The sequence below is a fragment of the Gymnoscopelus microlampas genome (assembly GCF_963454915.1).
Source record: "Gymnoscopelus microlampas genome assembly, chromosome: 12".
Taxonomy (NCBI): domain Eukaryota; kingdom Metazoa; phylum Chordata; class Actinopteri; order Myctophiformes; family Myctophidae; genus Gymnoscopelus; species Gymnoscopelus microlampas.
The window spans coordinates 14,726,349-14,744,395 of record NC_139949.1 but is presented as its reverse complement, the minus strand read 5'-3'; the positions used below and the strand labels follow the sequence as shown (position 1 = coordinate 14,744,395).

The following is an 18,047-nucleotide window of genomic DNA, read 5'->3' as shown; positions in this document are numbered from 1 at the left end:
CTTCATATATGTGGTCAATTAATCATGACAATGCCTATTTAAAATCACAACCAGTGTGAAGGAAGCGGAGGAGCGGTGTTTGACAACAGTTTTTTTCTTTTTTTGATCTCTGAAGTTGCCTAGAATCCCTTTAAGTAAAATATCTGAGTACTTTTTCCACCACTGCTCTCTCTCTCTCTCTCTCTCTCTCTCTCTCACCTCCCTCATACTCAGGGCAGTTCCCTGAGGTGTTGAGGCTCTCCTCCTCGGTTATGATGATGTTCTCGATGTCCTTCATCGTGAGGTGGTCTCGGAAGGCGTGAAACAGCACCTGCTTCAGTTCATCCAGAGACAGCTGCTGCATGTCAAACTGTAGGGTGGTCGCACATGCGCGCGCGCGCGCGCGCACACACACACACACACACACACACACACACACACACACACACACACACACACACACACACACACACACACACACACACACACACACACACACACACACACACACACACACACACACACACACACACACACACACACACAGTGATTACACTGGTGCAGCAAACCCTTTACACCTTTATAGCCCTTTATGTATGATGTACTGTACAGTGTTGCTGTCCGGCAGAAACCAGCTAACTCCATTTTCACGCTTTTGCATTTTTTTCCATAAATCAGGGCCATTGAACACCCTTTACGTCTGTGTGTTCAAAATATTGAACCAATGAAAAGCATTCAAAAGCGCTTCTGACAAAACCAGCTAACTCCATTGGATCCTCACATTTTCTGCTAAACCAGCGAAGTCCACCGGAGTTAGCTGGTTTAGCTGACTCCAGGCTCCACCCCTGTTTGACCTCCGACCTCATTGTGAGCTTGGAGGTCCATTCAGCTGTTCTTATCAATGATGAACAAAACCTCCTAACTCCACTTTTTTCATTTCCTGAAAAATGAACATTTTGGAGTTAGCTGGTTTCTGCCGGACAGCAGAGATACGATACATAACTTGTGCATGTGAGGAATTATTATGCTAATGGCCAATGCACATGTACACTTTCAGATCAATTGACCAACCCACTGAGGAGAAAATATGCATGAGATACAGTACGTGTAGGTCCCGGTCCACCGATTGGTCGTTATGTCACTGTCGCATGCTAATAAGTGCTACCAGAGTTTCTTGCCGAGACCGTTTTGTAATTAAAGTTTCTATGCTTTATTGACCATACACACATACAGGCACAATAACACAGGACTATATCGGTGTTCCAAGAGATATACACCAGCCTTGCTGGGTCTGCTGTTTGCTATGGGTTTAAATCAACGTAATATAACTGAGCCCCATGAGCTAACTCTATATCTCTCTGCTGGAGTTCTCACTGTTTGTGTGTCCAGGACACTACAATAAAGAGGAGAGCAAAACTAGGCCATTGGAAACCCCTGCCGATCAATTAGAAATGGAACAGCGAAGCCCAAATCACACACCCCTTCCACAGTCTCCCTGACAAATGACCAACAAACAAACCACAGTATGGCCGTCCTTCTGGTCTATGGCACCACGACCATCACTACAGATAGGCTACCATAGCCCTCAGCAAAAAAATGCAAATAAACAGCTTACATTTCGGAAAAGTAATGAATCAGCTTCGTCGGCCCCTGCATATGCCAATGGTCAATGCACAGCACACACAATTTGAGATCGTTCGGCCAAACCACTGAGAAGAAAAATGCATTGAGGACAGAGTTCACACATTTGGGACAAAAAGTGAAAAATCATTGGACAGAATGACAGAATGATCGACAGTTTTCACTCCATCTTAAGAGTTCACACATTTAGGACAACATGTGAAAAATCATCGATGAGGACAGATGACAGAGGTTTCTCTCCATTTTATAGTAGGATACAAGGTGTGTGGTTCTATACATTATATAGGTATGTGACGTGTGTATACTGTGTGTATATATATAGGCCTATATATATACAGTATATGTTACAGTAACAGTACAAGCGTGAAACCAGTATGATCGAAAAAACGTTTCGAGGCTTCGAGTGCACTCCGCCGACGGCCGTGACCGTCAGAATAAAAACAAAAAGAAACGGCTGTTTCTGTACACACACACACACACACACACACACACACACACACACACACACACACACACACACACACACACACACACACACACACACACACACACACACACACACACACACACACACATATGTATATAATCCTACCTTGGAACTGGAAGTTCAGTTGTTCAGTGTTTTTGGCTGTGTGTCAAGATTGTGTGTCGGATAAATTATTGTATGCATAATTCATGTAGCATAAATCATATTATTAATACTTTCATTTATCATTGTTGACGCCCTTTTCCTTGCATTGTTACTTTCAAGAGCATGTGTGACTGAGAGTATGTACATGTCCATGAGAGTCTCTGTTGGTTTGCTTGTGTGTGTGTGTGTGTGTGTGTGTGTGTGTGTGTGTGTGTGTGTGTGTGTGTGTGTGTGTGTGTGTGTGTGTGTGTGTGTGTGTGTGTGTGTGTGTGCGTGCGTGCGTGCGTGCGTGTGCGTGTGTGCGTGTGTGAGAGAGAGAAAATGATTTATTAAACCCTGAGAGCTCAGAAGGGCCTCCTCCAATCAGGGAGACAGACTCCACTGTTTACATGCTATATCCCGCTTTTTAATTCCATATCTTTCTGCCCTTCCAAAAGATTGGTGTCCTTCAACCTCCCCGACTACTGCCCCCCCCACGCCCCCCATCCCTCCCTCATCAGATACACACGTTCACAAACACCCAGACACACAGACATGCCACCTCCACTGCCACCAGTGCACAGGTGTCTCACCCATTTACCTGCACAATCAACCACAAAATAAAATAAACTTGCTTGGCTTAGCACAGCAGATGGAAGATATATCAGAGTTAACCAAAAGAAGAAACAAAGCAGGGGTGTCAGAGAGAGAGAGAGAGAGAGAGAGAGAGAGAGAGAGAGAGAGAGAGAGAGAGAGAAAGAGAGAGAGAGAGAGATTCTGGTGGTGGTGATTGCAGTGTTTGGAATCAGTTTGAACAACAAATTAACACAAAACTGATTTTCACAAATCAGATTTGAACCACATTCCTATGTGGTTTTAAATGAGATCCAAAGTCTCAGTCTAGACACTGAATCCTGATTTATAGCCTACTTTATGGTGTCGTTCGCTGGATATAGCAGAACAACTCACAACCCATTGCAGTGTGACGCGTTGTGAGGTAGATCATAGTAAGAGTATATTAAGTTGTTATAACCACAGCAACCAGTGTAGATTTAGTGATTTGTGTATAATGTCTCGATTACACAAATCCAATCTGAATCTGATCATTTGCAAATAACAGTGTGGACAGTCATTACTACAGACCAGACTTGAGAAACAAATTAGGATTTGCCTGCAGTCTGAAAAAAGCCTTAGTTCCTCAGGTGATTAATTCCTAATATAAAGGGGCCAAGAGAGTAAAAGCACATCAATCCCTGGTCTCAGTGGTGGAAAATGTACTAAAATGTTGTATTTAAGTAAAAGTATCAATACTGCAATGTAGAAATACTCTGTTACAAGTAAAAGTCAGAAATTCAGAATTTACTTGAGTAAAAGTACAAAAGTATTGGTATCAAAATATACTTAAACTACCAAAGTAGAACATACTCATTATGCAGAATGTCCCATTTCACAAGGTTTCAAATGTATAAATAGTATACAAATCTTTTGAAAATAGCAGATTTTGTGCTGGTCACAATGCGTCTCATCGCGACGCATTGTGAGCTTGTAGATCGGCTATTTTCAAATGGCCAAAATGTATATAGGGCTGAAGTGGTTAATGTATGTTTTGTAATAATAATCCAAATCTACAAAGTAACTAGTAACTAAAGTTTTCAAATAATTGTAGTGGGGAAAAAGCACAATATTTGCCTCTGAGATGTAGTGGAATAGACGTTAAAGTACTGAAAATTGGAAATTCTCAAGTAAAGTAAAAAATACCTCAAAATTGTACTTATGTACAGTACTTGAGTAAATGTACTTAGTTACTTTACACAACTGGTCTCAAGCCATGCCACATTGGAACCATCAGTACAGCTGTGTCTACATGTCGGAGGCAGTGCACTGTGGGCAAGTATAGGAAGCAGCAGTCAAACATGGCACAGGAGTGTGGGTGCGTTATTGACACATGTACAAAATGGGCATGCGGACACACGTACAAATGGGCGTAAAGCTGACTTGAGCCCCGTGAGCGCACCCGAGCAAGGCATCAGCCGAGCGAGTGCCCATGTCAAGTGGTACGATGGCCATGCCGTCGACTCGGTGCCGTCCGAGTTGCATAGAGACAGTGGCGGGAATCAGTTCTAATCTATTTCAGAATTGCACATGGTTTCCACATGCAGTCTGTGTCAACCCGCCTACTTGTGTCCCATTTGTGTCGACACGCCTACACAGTGGGCCGTGTTTGTCTGCAGCTACCCATTACTCGCACTGGCTCAGATCTGTAGTATAGCTTAAGGGGCCAGTCTAATAAGCCACTATAAAAGGAAGATATTATTGACTGTAGGAAAATGAAAATGAAGCTGGTGGGTGTCGGAATGAATCTCTAATCAACTGCCTGCTCTCACATGGTCTCAATGGTGACATCTGCAATCAGTGGAATTTATAGCCAGCGTATTAATTCAATAATGCTGAGAGGTGATATTGTCTCATGGTAAAGCACACTTAGACACACTTCTGTGCAAATATTTCATACATGTGCGACGTGCGTGTCTCAGCAAGATTAATTCAAAAACAGGGATTTAGACAATTTCATGCACATGCCATGTACACACACACACACACACACACACACACACACACACACACACACACACACACACACACACACACACACACACACACACACACACACACACTGTATGTATGTATGTGTATGTACGTACGTACAGCGTGTTGGTATATATTACACGTAACACGCTTGCACGTGTGTGTGTGTGTGTGTGTGTGTGTGTGTGTGTGTGTGTGTGTGTGTGTGTGTGTGTGTGTGCGCGTGTGCGTGTGCGTGCGTGCGTGCGAGAGAGAGAGAGAGAGAGAGAGAGAGAGAGAGAGAGAGAGAGAGAGAGAGAGTATGTGTTGATTTGCAGCCAAGAAATCAAAGCTCTACAAAGCTCTATTGATTTCGGCCTAACCATGCTTGTCGCCTTTCCAGGTGATTTACACCTTGTTTATGTAAACCCTCACACACGCAGGCACGCAGGCAGAGACAGTGCGAGTCTGCGAGAACCGTTCAAAACCTGACACATTCTAATAAATAGGAGAAAGATTTCACAGACATGCACGCAGATACTGTTGAAGAATTCCGGACCAATCCGGAAGCTGATTGATCCACAATCCCAGATGGAGTCAGTCAGAGACGCTACTGTCAATGGCAGTTTGACTTAGCCTCGCGTAACCAGACTATATCACTGCTTGGATATGAGTCTGGTGCCTCTATGAGGACGTTTTTTTTCCAAGGGGGCGGGATCAAAACAATGGCTCTGGACGCAATTGGTTAGACCTACAACCAACTACCAATCACAGTCTCCCATGTTTGAATACTGGGCCCTGATTGGTCTCCCCAGACATCTGGAGCAGGACATGGATTCACAATGGAGCGGTGCCAGACCCAAATCGCAGAGGGCAATTTTCTTTTTGCACTGGCAGATTCGTCTAGTCTGCTCGCTGTGCTCTGTGATAAACTTTCCTTCAGCTAGTGCACACACGTCTGTGCTCTCAGTACTAGGTCAGTTGCAATACTCCGGATCTGCAGATCTTTGGTTTGAGAACCTGTTCCTTTTGTGGCCTTCGCTAATTCTTGGTCTCTTGCCTCAGCTAGCCTGACTGCCTCCCCACGCAGCTCCAACCTTTTGAAGACGGAGAAGAAGAAGAAGCATTCTGACCTCAACTCACTATCCATATGTTCTGAAAGAATGTTATCATAACATTTAAAGGGTGTAGTTTATGTGACTAAAGCATGTACCATCTATTCCTGTCTGTTGTTTTCGCCGAGTGACCCGATAATACGACAAAGTATAACGCTGTAAGTTGTAAAACAGAAATTATAAATGTACCCGTTTGCTGCATTGACAGAGAACAATGCAGACAGTCAGAGAGAGTGCGGTCGTTGTGGAATGACAAGCGTGTTTGGAACCTTCAGGGTGTGGCTTCAATGGAGAATGATCCACCCTCACGCTGACCCTAAAGGTCATCCCCTAAAACCCTTGGGCAAGTTACCGTAGATCATAAATGCTCCTAAATATAGGGCTTGTAGGGAATCATCAACATGATCACTCTCAAAAAAGGGTTTTCCCATAGCTTCATTTGACTGGTTCTTAAAGCAGATTGGAATTGGAAACATACAACACTTAAATCAAATCTCTCTCTCACCCATTGACACCTGTCCTTTGCCCTACAGGTCCAAAGCCAGTAGCTTGGCCTTGCTAATACCCCGGATGCAAAGACATTATGACGAATTCGAGAAACATATCCTCCGTGCAGAGGAACTGCGTGCTCGAGCACGCGAGCACGCGCACACGCACGCACACGCACACACACACACACACACACACACACACACACACACACACACACACACACACACACACACACACACACACACACACACACACACAGCACTTTAGTGCATTACACCGTTATGTACTGTATTACTTACATTTCAGTCATCTCTAATGATTATACTTTTAATTCCTTACTCTAGGATGCAGTGCATAAAAAGAAGGAGCAGCCCTTCGAGCACAAGGATGAGATAGCAGGCAAGATGGAATCCTCAGAGAGCTTGTGAAAAGCATCCATTGTCATTCACTACGCCCACTGCATAAAGATACTGGTGTGCTAGATTGTTTCATCTATTATGATCTTCTGTTGACCATAGCCTCGTCCATCGCCTTGAGCGCTATTTTAAAGACTGCGCCTTCTACCGGGATATCTATGACGGCGCTGTCATTCACTGGTCGCTGATGCCAACGACGGCTCCTGTTCTCAACCAGAAACAGGTACAGTATAACACTTTGATTACATCTGAAGACGTGAGTCACACGGACACTTTTTTCAGCTGAAAATACATCATCTTTGTCAAGTGTCAGGGTTGTGCGATGAAGTATAAAGCCTAAGAATATGAGTACTGCCTTGGACATTGCTTTTATAGCTATTATAGAGTAATGGGTGGAGCAGAGCACTGCAGTTGCTGGCTCTGTTCTCACTTTAGTGAGAACAGAGCTGTATGCAGAAATGTATGCACTCAAACATGCTTTGCATAAGTATCCACCATTACAGTATGCACCTTTGAGAGCATAAACTAGACTGAAACATTATCTTGGAATAAGTGAGTTTTTTTAGCCGCATGCGCTAGCGTCGGCTCTATAAACAGCACCAGTCTCTTTCCGACACCCGAGTGAAAAGTCTCCACACCTGATTCAAAAGTGTCGACACCTAAGTCTCATTGGCTGTCCTGGCTGTCCATCACACTTCCCCCCGTTTAAGCTCCCCTTTTAAGCCAATGGGGAGACGAAAATGTTATGGAAACGTTAGTCAACGAATTAGACGAGACGAAAATGTTAGGGCGGGACGAATGGAGAAGAGATCCAATCAAAATTACTCTTTTTGAGGGACTAGTTGGGAAGGGATCCAATCAGAACGATCCTCATTGTTAAGTTTGGTTGAACCACCCGGAAGCACACCATATTAGGGGCCAGCATGGACGAACAGAAATCACAACAAGGCAACGCACGGAGTTACACAGCAGAGAGAGAGAGAAAGGGAGACAGCTTCAGCCAGGATGGTTAGCCTAAATGCTAGCGTGCTTCATTAGACCTAGTTTGGCTATTAAGTTATTATTTGCCCATGTTCACACTGACTTCAATCTTAGCTATTGTTGGGAAGACCCGTGTGGTGTCACAAAATGTTGCCACTACTTATATACAAAACATTAGAGCGTTAATTTGCGACGCTGTTGCCAGGTTTGGCGAGAGAAACAAGCAATCCAAAAAACAAGTAATCAGGTCTATGAAAAGATTGGGGCCAAAAAAGCCTGCCACATGCGGCTTTATTATGACTTTGGTCATACTTGTTTGTCATTGTGAGGTTGTATTTCATGGTAAGCTTTCTGAAGCTCTGTGAGTATGCATGATTCAGGATCCTATATGGGAAGTCACATGAACATAAAACCCCCAAAACTACTGTTTGGATTGCCATGGAATTGGCAATGCTTGCTCTCCAAATGATGAATCCTACCGATTTGAATAACCCCTGACCTTTCCTTTTGTCTGGCCTAAATGTCAACATTGCACACATCATATCTCATATTCTAATGGGCCATGAAACTTGTTGAGGGCGTTCCCTGGAGAAAACAAGCTGATTTGAGGTCTACAAGCTCACAACGCCTCATGCTGCGAGGCGTTGTGAGCTTGTAGATCGGCTATTTTTGGCATAGAGGTATAGGTGTGGAGGGAAAAAAGAGCAGACCACGTAAACAGAAAAGTTGAATCTGAAACACAATTTTATACAATATAGAGGAGGGGGTCCCTGCTTCATCTCTCTCTCAGCTAGGGGGTCCTTGGGCTGAAAACGCTGAAGACCCCTGGCCTAGGGGATGTGAGTGGGCCTTTTAGACTCATTACAGCGCCTTTCCTCTGGCCTGCATGTAGTGCGTACAACAAATACTATGCTTCTGTCTTCTGTTCTCAGAAACCCAGCATGGCAGACCTAGAGAAGCAAATTGCCTCTCATAACATCCTGCTCAAGGAGATAGAGGCCTACAGTTCACAACTCAGCGCTGGCTCTGTGGACTGCTGCTGCGCGGTGAGCAGATCTTCCTCTCCGGGCAATGACCTTGTTATTGAAGTGTTAAGCCATTAACAGGAAAATGGTATATGTGTGTATGTAATTTCTGGCCAAAGCTATGAATAGACATTGAATCGACGATGGAGGTGTTGGAGAGTGATTGTCATATTTGACAAAAGGTCAATGTTGTGGTTGATACTTTGTTTGACCTACAATTTCCTTACAGTTAAACCTATTGCTTTCTGACCCGTATTATTGAGTTAAGAGTTATTCTGTACATATTTGCCTGCTTCATTCATTATTGTATTCATCTGTTCACTCGCCTTGTAGGGGTGTTTGGTCTTTTTATTTGCCTTAACCACTTCCCTATTTGTTTCTGTTTATTCTTTAGTTAGGTAAGTAAGCTCTCTTTTCAGAGATTTGTGGAGATAACTGCCTGTGCTGCTGTGTGTGACACTGAATTACAGTTTCAAAATAAAGTTTAACCATTGATTTTCAGTCTTTCAACAATAAAGTTGCAAGTTACAAAAACGATCACCATTTACAAGGTTTCAAACATGGAAAACAAAACAATACCCTGGGAGAACAGTGCTGAAATGCATATTCTGAAACTGTGTTTGTGACAAATTTGAAACTCTGAAAATGTGTTGGCGAAACACTGTAAAATATGTTTGCACAGATTTGAAAAACACTTTCGTCCTAACTTTTTTTAAAGATTCAAAAATATTTTTCAAAGATTCAAAAATATTTTTCAAAGGTTCAAAACGAGTTAATACATTTTCAAGCTTTTGACACCTTTATTCTAGGAGTATTAGCAGTGATCTGATTCCATAGAGAGGCAGCAACACCCGCACAGCCAGGAGAGAAGCCAGAATGAAGGGTGGGCAGAGAAGTTTAAATAGTCGCCCAGATCAGAAGAGTGCATGTGACTGGCTGGCGAGCTGCCTTGAGTTGACTGCCTGAACTAGCTACGCAGGCTGCGCATCATTTCTCTCCCAAAAGAGAGATCAGACCAGACCATCCTTCAGAACATCCAAGTCCAAGGATGAATCATATTCTACCATCACTCTACTCGTCAGTGAGACATTACAGACAACCCCTGCATGTGACGTAGGATCATCACAGTGAAATGGTGTGTGACATGTGGGATCATCACAGACAGTGACAGGGAAATCAATAGCCCCTGCATGTGACATGTGCGTTCATCACAGTGACAGGGAAATCAATAAGCCAAAAAAGCCGCCAGTCTCTCACACACCATCTACTTTGTCTGTTCGTATGTATGTACGTGCGTCTGTCAGGTCAAACGTAGGCTAACCTTGTTCCCAACCTTTTTCATCTCATGAGGGGAAACGCCTGGTAAAAAACTACCATGGAAAGTGTAGGGCGTGACTCCCGTGGTATGCACTTGCTCCGGAAGCTGTCTTTTCCGACCAATCGCAGCATGGTTTCCATGCCCCCGTGAATATAATCAGATCTGCACAGCATCAACGTAACTTCATTGGGCGGTACTTCATGAACTTCAGCTTAGACACTTTCAGTAGCAGTTCTTGCCAAAACAAAACATATCCACCAGCTATGAGGAACAAGTAAAAGTGCATAAAAGTAAATGAGCATGAGCATGAACGTTGTGTTGTAATTGAAAATGTTTCTGTGATGCACTATTGTTCTTAAACTGCATAAGTAGATTTTTTTACGACATGTATCCTTTATTGCACAGTAAACTCTCCTTCATTGAATACAACCGAGAACAACACAAACGGAGAGGAGAGATGGAGGCGCGTGAAGGCCTTGCACAAGATTCAATCTCATAATATAATCTCATATATAATCTCTTGTGCAGCAGTGGCCTTCGAAACCACCAGTTAAAAAGTTGTTCTGTCTCTGTCTTTCTGCCTTTCTGTTTTCTATTAACGCTCTAAATGGCTGTTTAGGTTTGTGTGTGTCTTCTCAGGACAGCATCGGTTAGAGAGGCAGGGTGAATGGCAGCCCAAAGCGGAGAGTACTTTGCTAAGTATCTGCCAACGTTCCTCGCCACGACCATCTCTGTGCAGAACGCGGAGGTGCATTACAGCACAGCACGATGCCTTGGACTGACAAGCAGCCCCTGTGAGTTGACAGCTCACAGGGGCAGAGGGGAATCTTCCAGATCTTCCAGAATGGCCACATCTGTCTCTCTGTTTTGGTTTGGGAACCATACTGTATCTATAGTGGGCATAGCCGTTATCAACTATATAGAAGGATGTTTTTCTTTTCTCTCTGTCCCTATAGGTCTTGACAGGCGCGAAAGCACAAATGCATGCGTGTCATGCCGCGTGCGGGACATGGCTGTGTAGTAGCCCGTCTGGGGTCCCTCTTGAGTTGTCAAAGACAAAGACAGGTAAGGCGTGAGGAGAATTTAAAGTTGACCTGACAGATCATTTTGTCTTTCAGGGACAGGACGGGACGGAACTGATGTTATTTGATGTGATGTGATGTGATGTGTGGTGTGTGTGTGTGTGTGTGTGTGTGTGTGTGTGTGTGTGTGTGTGTGTGTGTGTGTGTGTGTGTGTGTGTGTGTGTGTGTGTGTGTGTGTGTGTGTGTGTTGCATGGTATGAGGCAGTGGGTAGAGAGTCAATCAGAGGACACAGTGTTATTTATATGTCTTTGTCGTCTAAACCTCATTTCAAAAGTCTCCTCAAAATGAGTTCACAAAAGCAATTCAAATGTCCTCGAGGAGAACGACCCGCAACGAGTTTATATATCTCTTATCTCTCTTTTTTGTCACATAAAGTATAGTCCTGTGTTGGTCAACAGAATGACACTCAATTAATCACCCAATTTGACCATTGGGAAGCAATAGAGCATCGCAGTTGCACAGAATCCGGGTGCCGGAAGTAAATACTCAATGCATTTTTCCCATTGACTTTTCCAAAAATATTTATATCAATGAATTTAAGCCTAGAATCAAGCCATCCAGGATGCTGGTGAATCATGACCATAAAACCTTTTTTTCTGTGATTTTTTAAAATTTTATATTTAATGATATGATATACTATGTTTAATAAATACCCTTTGTTTTGCCGTTTTCAAAAAAGTTTTTTCACAGAATCAAACGTTTTATGGTCATGATTCACCAGCATCCTGGATAGCTTGATTCTTGGCTTAAATTAATTTATATAAATATTTTCGGAAAAGTCAATGGGAAAAATGCATTGAGTATTTACTTCCGGCAACTGGAAGTGGGCGGGAACTGCGACGCTCTATAAAGGCTCATGTCGTTTCATCCCGTCTCGTCATATGGTACTTCAGGCAGTGGTTCTCAAACTTTTTCATGTCAAAGACCTCCAAAATCATATAATATAATGTATTTGGCCACGGACCCCCATCTCAAATATTTTGTTCCAGGGACCCTCAGAAGCAAAGATTTGAGTTAAAAATGTTTGCTTAAAAATATATATATTCAAAGATTTGCACACATTTTCAAGATTTTTCTAAATAGCAGATCTGCAACTTGCAGATTGCAAGCTCATAGTGCGGCACTCGGTGCCGCGCTATGAGCTTGTATATCTGCTACTTTTAAATAGCCAAAGTATGAAAGGTGAAAGTGGTTAAAATTATTGTGATGCCATATTAATACATTTTGCTGGGGACCCCCTGGAACCCCCCCACTTTGAGAACCAATGACTGAAGGAACTGAACTTAGTGATGTCCATCAAGTCAGGACCCTGTCAGGACATCTCTCAGCCAAGTTTTGGTGTTCATACTGTTTGGCTGAGAGGGACTGTGTCACAGCATCTGCTGTACACCTCATCTGACCACCAATAACTATGGCTAGTCTGGTCATATACTGTATACAGTATCAAGCAGTGGTGTAAAGTAACTAAGTACATTTACTCAAGTACTGTAATTAAGTACAAGTTTGAGGCATTTTTTACTTTAGTGTAGTACTTCCAATGTTCAATACTTTTACTTCTACTCCACTACATCTCAGAGGCAAATATTGTACTTTTACTCCACTACAATTATTTGAAAAGTTCACTACAAGCTCACAACACGTCGCATCGCAACGCGTTGTGAGCTTGTAGATCTGCAATTTTCAAACATTTTAGTACTTTTGGTACTTTAAGTATATTTTGATATGCTTTTGTACTTTTACTCAAGTAACATTTTGAACACAGGCCATTTACTTGTACAGAGTACTTTTCCCACCACTGGTATCAAGATTCGGATACTGTGCATACTGCATTCATTTTTCATCCGGCTATTGTATGCTCTGTGGTCATAGACACTGGAGCCAACCAAATCGCCAGAGAGGAGTGGGTGCGTCCACCAAAATAACATTTTTACTTACTGTCAGCAGGAAACTTGGCAACCTTGGGTAGAGTTCTGGCAACCTGAGTCGGGATATTTCCAAAAAGCCAATATCTAAGTCTGAGTATGAACTGTAAGGCTCTGTCTGTCTGTCTGGCCTCAGCGGGCCGCATTGTGTAAAGTATACCAGAACACAGTGAACTCGGGCAGGAGAAGAATGTGAGTATTTGCAAACAACTAGAAATATGTAAGCGCTCACACGCACGCACGCACGCACGCACGCACGCACGCACGCACGCACGCACGCACGCACGCACGCACGCTCACTCTCGCAGATGCACATGCACATGCACGCGCACGGCACGCACACGCACATGCGTATGAGCTCAATAGCATGCATGCATATGCTCACATATACAGTAGCATTAACATGCACATTTCACACAAACCTAAGAAAGCATGCACATACTAATGCACACACATGGCAAATACCAACACACCAATACAAGCATAATACTGACAGAAAACAAAACACTCATCCACATGCACGACACACAGTACAACCCCCCCCTCCATATTCTCTCAGTCCCTACACTCATTTCCGCCTTCCTCTCCCCCCATCTCTCTCCCGCTGTTATTCTGCACCTCATTTTTCTCTTCTCTTCTTCCTGTTTTCTCCGACCCCCCCCCCCCCCCGTCTCTAGTCTGAGGTGAGCATTTTAAATCACTCCAGAGACGCATGCTGTCTGCGACCTTCATGAATCACACTCGTCTCCCATTAGCCATTTTTTCCTTTCGACATGCTCCACTCTCCTCCTTTAATACTTGTTTTCCTTTGTGGCTCTTGTATCATGGTGTGTGTCACATCCTTTATGCCTCTGACACCCTCTCCAAAAATGACATGCTTACAAAGGCCACAATCCGCGTCAGACCAATGCGCAGATGACGCAGGTGCAATTGCGATCTCTGAATCTGCATTTTTTTTTTTACCTCTACAGGTTGGTTGGGGTAACCGCCAGTTCGTTGGGGAGCTGAACTGACAGCCTACCTCTTGCACATCGGATGGATGGATAAACAAGGATGGATCCATTTTTGGGGGGGGGCATACATATGGACAAATGCTCTTCTTGTCAGCTCGCCCGTATAGGTGCCACACCGTTAAAAGAAGTTCAGGCATGGGTATGGTGTGGTTAACATTATGGTAAGGATGTGCAGAGGTATTCATCATGCCTGGCTGCTAGCAGATATTTTTTAAATATTAATTATATATATTATCAATAAAATCGTCGTGTTTTACCAATTATTTGGGGGCCCACTTGCGACTTCCCAGCCCACAGGTTGGGAATCGCTGCTCTAGGAACCAGGGTCGTTGCAGTTGTGCGGACAACACATATCGGACCAGATGACGGCGGAAAAGGATAGATTCTTATATTCGGCAGCCTGTGAGCTGAAATATCAGCACTTCTCCCAAATCTCTTTATTATCCTCCCTTTTACTCCTAAACCCAATTCAGATGAGCACGAGGTGTGTTTCCACTGCCTCGGGTCCCCACCCGCCCGGGGGCTAGCGTCACCCCTTCTGCATTCTGGCTAAAGCGGCTTGCACAGGTAGCTACCGTATAGTGTTGCTTTTTTTTTTACATCATTTTTATTTCATAATGGAGGCTAATAGCTAGACATTACTTTTGGAGCTTAAAGGGATATTTCACTTTCAAACACATTTTGGGTCATTTTATTGTCTACTCAGGCTTTTAAGTTGCTTGATTCAGTATTTAGATATTTGATCTAAATGTAATCAGACACGCCCCCTTCCTATACAAACCCATTGTAACTTCAAACTCCATTTTAACCATGTTAGATTAATCAGAAACACCCGTCCTTGGTTCTGGTGACTGATATTGTCCTTCTAATACGCGAGGAGACTGTGTTTTTTGAGGCATTCAGGGTTACATTCAGTTTCTGGAATGGAACACATAATCAACACATCTAAAGCTCTGTGCTGGAATGCTGCAGATACAATTCTACTGTAGAACCTAGAGAAAGACCATTTTTCATATAGGTGGAACTCAAAGCCTGTTCTACACACACACACACACACACACACACACACACACACACACACACACACACACACACACACACACACACACACACACACACACACACACACACACACACACACACACACACACACACACACACACACACACACACACCACACACATCTCATCATTTCAGTGAGTCATCTTAATCCTTCTCTCCTCTCATTTGAGTCGCAGTCGCAGGGAACCGTTGAACTGCTTCCCGAGAGAGCTGTCACCCCACTCAGCCAGCCCTCCTTTCAGACTCAGCCCCCGTACGCCCACGCTATCTCTGGACTCACTCACACTCGCCGTCGACAACCACCCCCCCCCCCCATAGAGCTGTCTGTAAAGCCACTGCTGCTACTTTCTGCAGAAGAGAATGGCAGTGTGGTTGGATGGCTCATCTTTATGCCTTATCGTGTCAGTAATCACCTCAGAAATCCATCATCCATCCTTGTCACAAAGTCATCACAAAGAGAGACTCAAAGCGTTTTCCTCCCCTAACAGAGTCCTGAACGATTGCCAAACTGCCAGGTCGAACGTCTTCCATCTGTAAACACCCTTTTGCTCATGAGGGTGTAGTTCGGCTTTTTTCTTGCTGTTTTTCAATAGCTTTGTCATTTTTATTGCCTCTCTAAAAACTAATATTCTGAAATGATGCCTCTGCTTTTGCTCACCAGTTTCCTGCACATATTGGACTTTGCATTAAATGGCGCTTTATTCCGAAACACCACTGGTCCCACGCCGCACATTATTACTAACCCTTGTTAACTCTAACTTTCACCCTAACCTAAACCTTTTTTGGGGGGGGGGACTATTGGGGATTCGGGCTGTCAGACCAATGCGCGGGTCCCCTTCACACATATTGTACTGTTCTTTGCACAGGGTATATATATATAGTATGTATATTAGGTATATATGTGCTTGTTTGTTAAATCGTTTTATCATCTTCTGTACATTCTATCTTTATTGCTGCTAAAGTTTATAATTGTTTACTTAAAAAAACTGTATATAGTCCCCGGGTCACAGATATATTTTTTACATTGGAAATCCCATAGGGGAATCTTAGATTGCATCATATAAGTCGCTAATGTTGTTGATCATATTACCCACATTGCTTTTTTAATCACAAGGACAATGAGACAATAAAATTTCATCAATGCGATCATGGCGGCCATGTTTGACATGCTGACTTCTTTCAGGTCGCTCGCATTGACTCTTGCACTGATTGGTCAGCTACTGGCATGTTTAGCCGCAGTGCTAGTCCTTATCACCCCAGGGCAAATAAAGGCTGGTAATGTGATTACAATACTGTATATAACTGTTATGTCTCCATACTGTGCCATTTAATGCACTCTTTTCACAGTTTGGAGAATTTTGTTTACTGTTTTTTTTCTTACTCTTTGGATACATTAGTACCTTTTCACCGGCAGTTGATGCTTCATATCCATATGAGTTTATTTTTGGAACACAATTCTTATATGACACGATCTAAGATTCCCCTATGGGATTTCCAATGTAAAACACTAGAGGTCCGGGCGCCCTGCGCTCTATGCTTTATTTAATAAAGCAGAACTATGAAAAGTTTTCTTTAATGAAAACAATAATTTTATTCATTAAAAAAATATTATTAATTATATTTTAGTAATTTTGTCCAATCTGTATAATTGACACATTGAGTGCCAAAACTGGGAATTCCCGGTTTTGCAAATACACTTGTTGAGTGCCATAACCGGGAATCTCCGTGAGGACATTTTTTTAAATTTATTTTTCCACATGGGGCGCTCTAACGCAACTTTGGAATTATTCACGGAGCTTGAAAAAAAGGAGAGGACGGATGTGGATCCGTGCCAAATAACCTACCTCCCATCCGCTCCCATTATAAGTAGCCTATACTTGAGAAAAAGCTTCATATCTCCATTTCTTTTTTACCGTGGTGAAAACGAGCCGCTTTCGATGGGCGATCACTCTGCAATGGCGGATCGTGTTAGAAATATTATTGTTCCAGGCGATAGGCGGGACCCTCCACCATCGTGCACGCACCCTTTGTTTACATCCGCGTGCTCGTCATGGCGTCTACAGCACTAAACAGCGCAGCGTAAACGGTAAGAATGCCAGCACTAGATGTACCCTGTTTTAAAAAACCTCTGGCACCGTATGTGATAATACAATATATATTAGATCAAAGGTCATGTCTCACCTATAGACACAGGATCTGACACACATTTTGAACTGATGGTTCAAGATTCAATTCATCCCCTGAGCAAGCAGGCATGCTCTATTAGCTCAATGGTAAAACTGTCAGCACTTGCATAGGACACCAGGTTCAAATCCTGCTTAGAAGAGGAAAATTACATAGTGCAGCTTTAACTCTAATATATAAATTAATACATTTTCGAGGAATTTCCGGAGCCTGCGTCATTTTGGCAGGAGTGTTGGGGTCAGACACTTGTGACTAAAACATTTTGTTAAGAGAAGTTGTTAAAAACAATATATAATGTATAAATATACCAGTGAAAGATTATATCAAAATTAACTTTTATTTTAAAAGTTCCACAGTATGACTTTAGCACAGTCTGTACACACCACTGCACATACAGTACTTGTATGAGTGAGTGGCGAATAAAAACCTCTTGAATGGTGAATCATGCAACACACCTGGGACTTGTGGGGAACTAGGAGTGCAAGATTGTTCTGGTCTTGAAGTGACTTTAATCAATAATACATAATACAGTATGATATAACTCCTTACAGGTGGATCTCATACCCACAGAGCACACTGTGTCTGCGTGTAGTCATTCTTTTATGCTGACTATTCTTTACATCTTGTTGTTGGAAGTGCC

At 43.0% G+C, this 18,047-nt stretch overlaps 1 protein-coding gene across 1 annotated transcript in view; it reads right to left on the bottom strand.

Moving 5' to 3' along the window:
- The window catches only part of caln2 (calneuron 2), a gene marked incomplete at both ends in the record, with an annotated part of 54,207 nt that overhangs the window by 3,827 nt on the left and 32,333 nt on the right, over nt 1-18,047 (bottom strand). Inside the window, one exon of the mRNA XM_084073921.1 lies at nt 199-349. Coding sequence (XP_083930047.1) covers nt 199-349 — 151 coding nt within the window. The remainder of the gene's footprint in view (nt 1-198; nt 350-18,047) is intronic.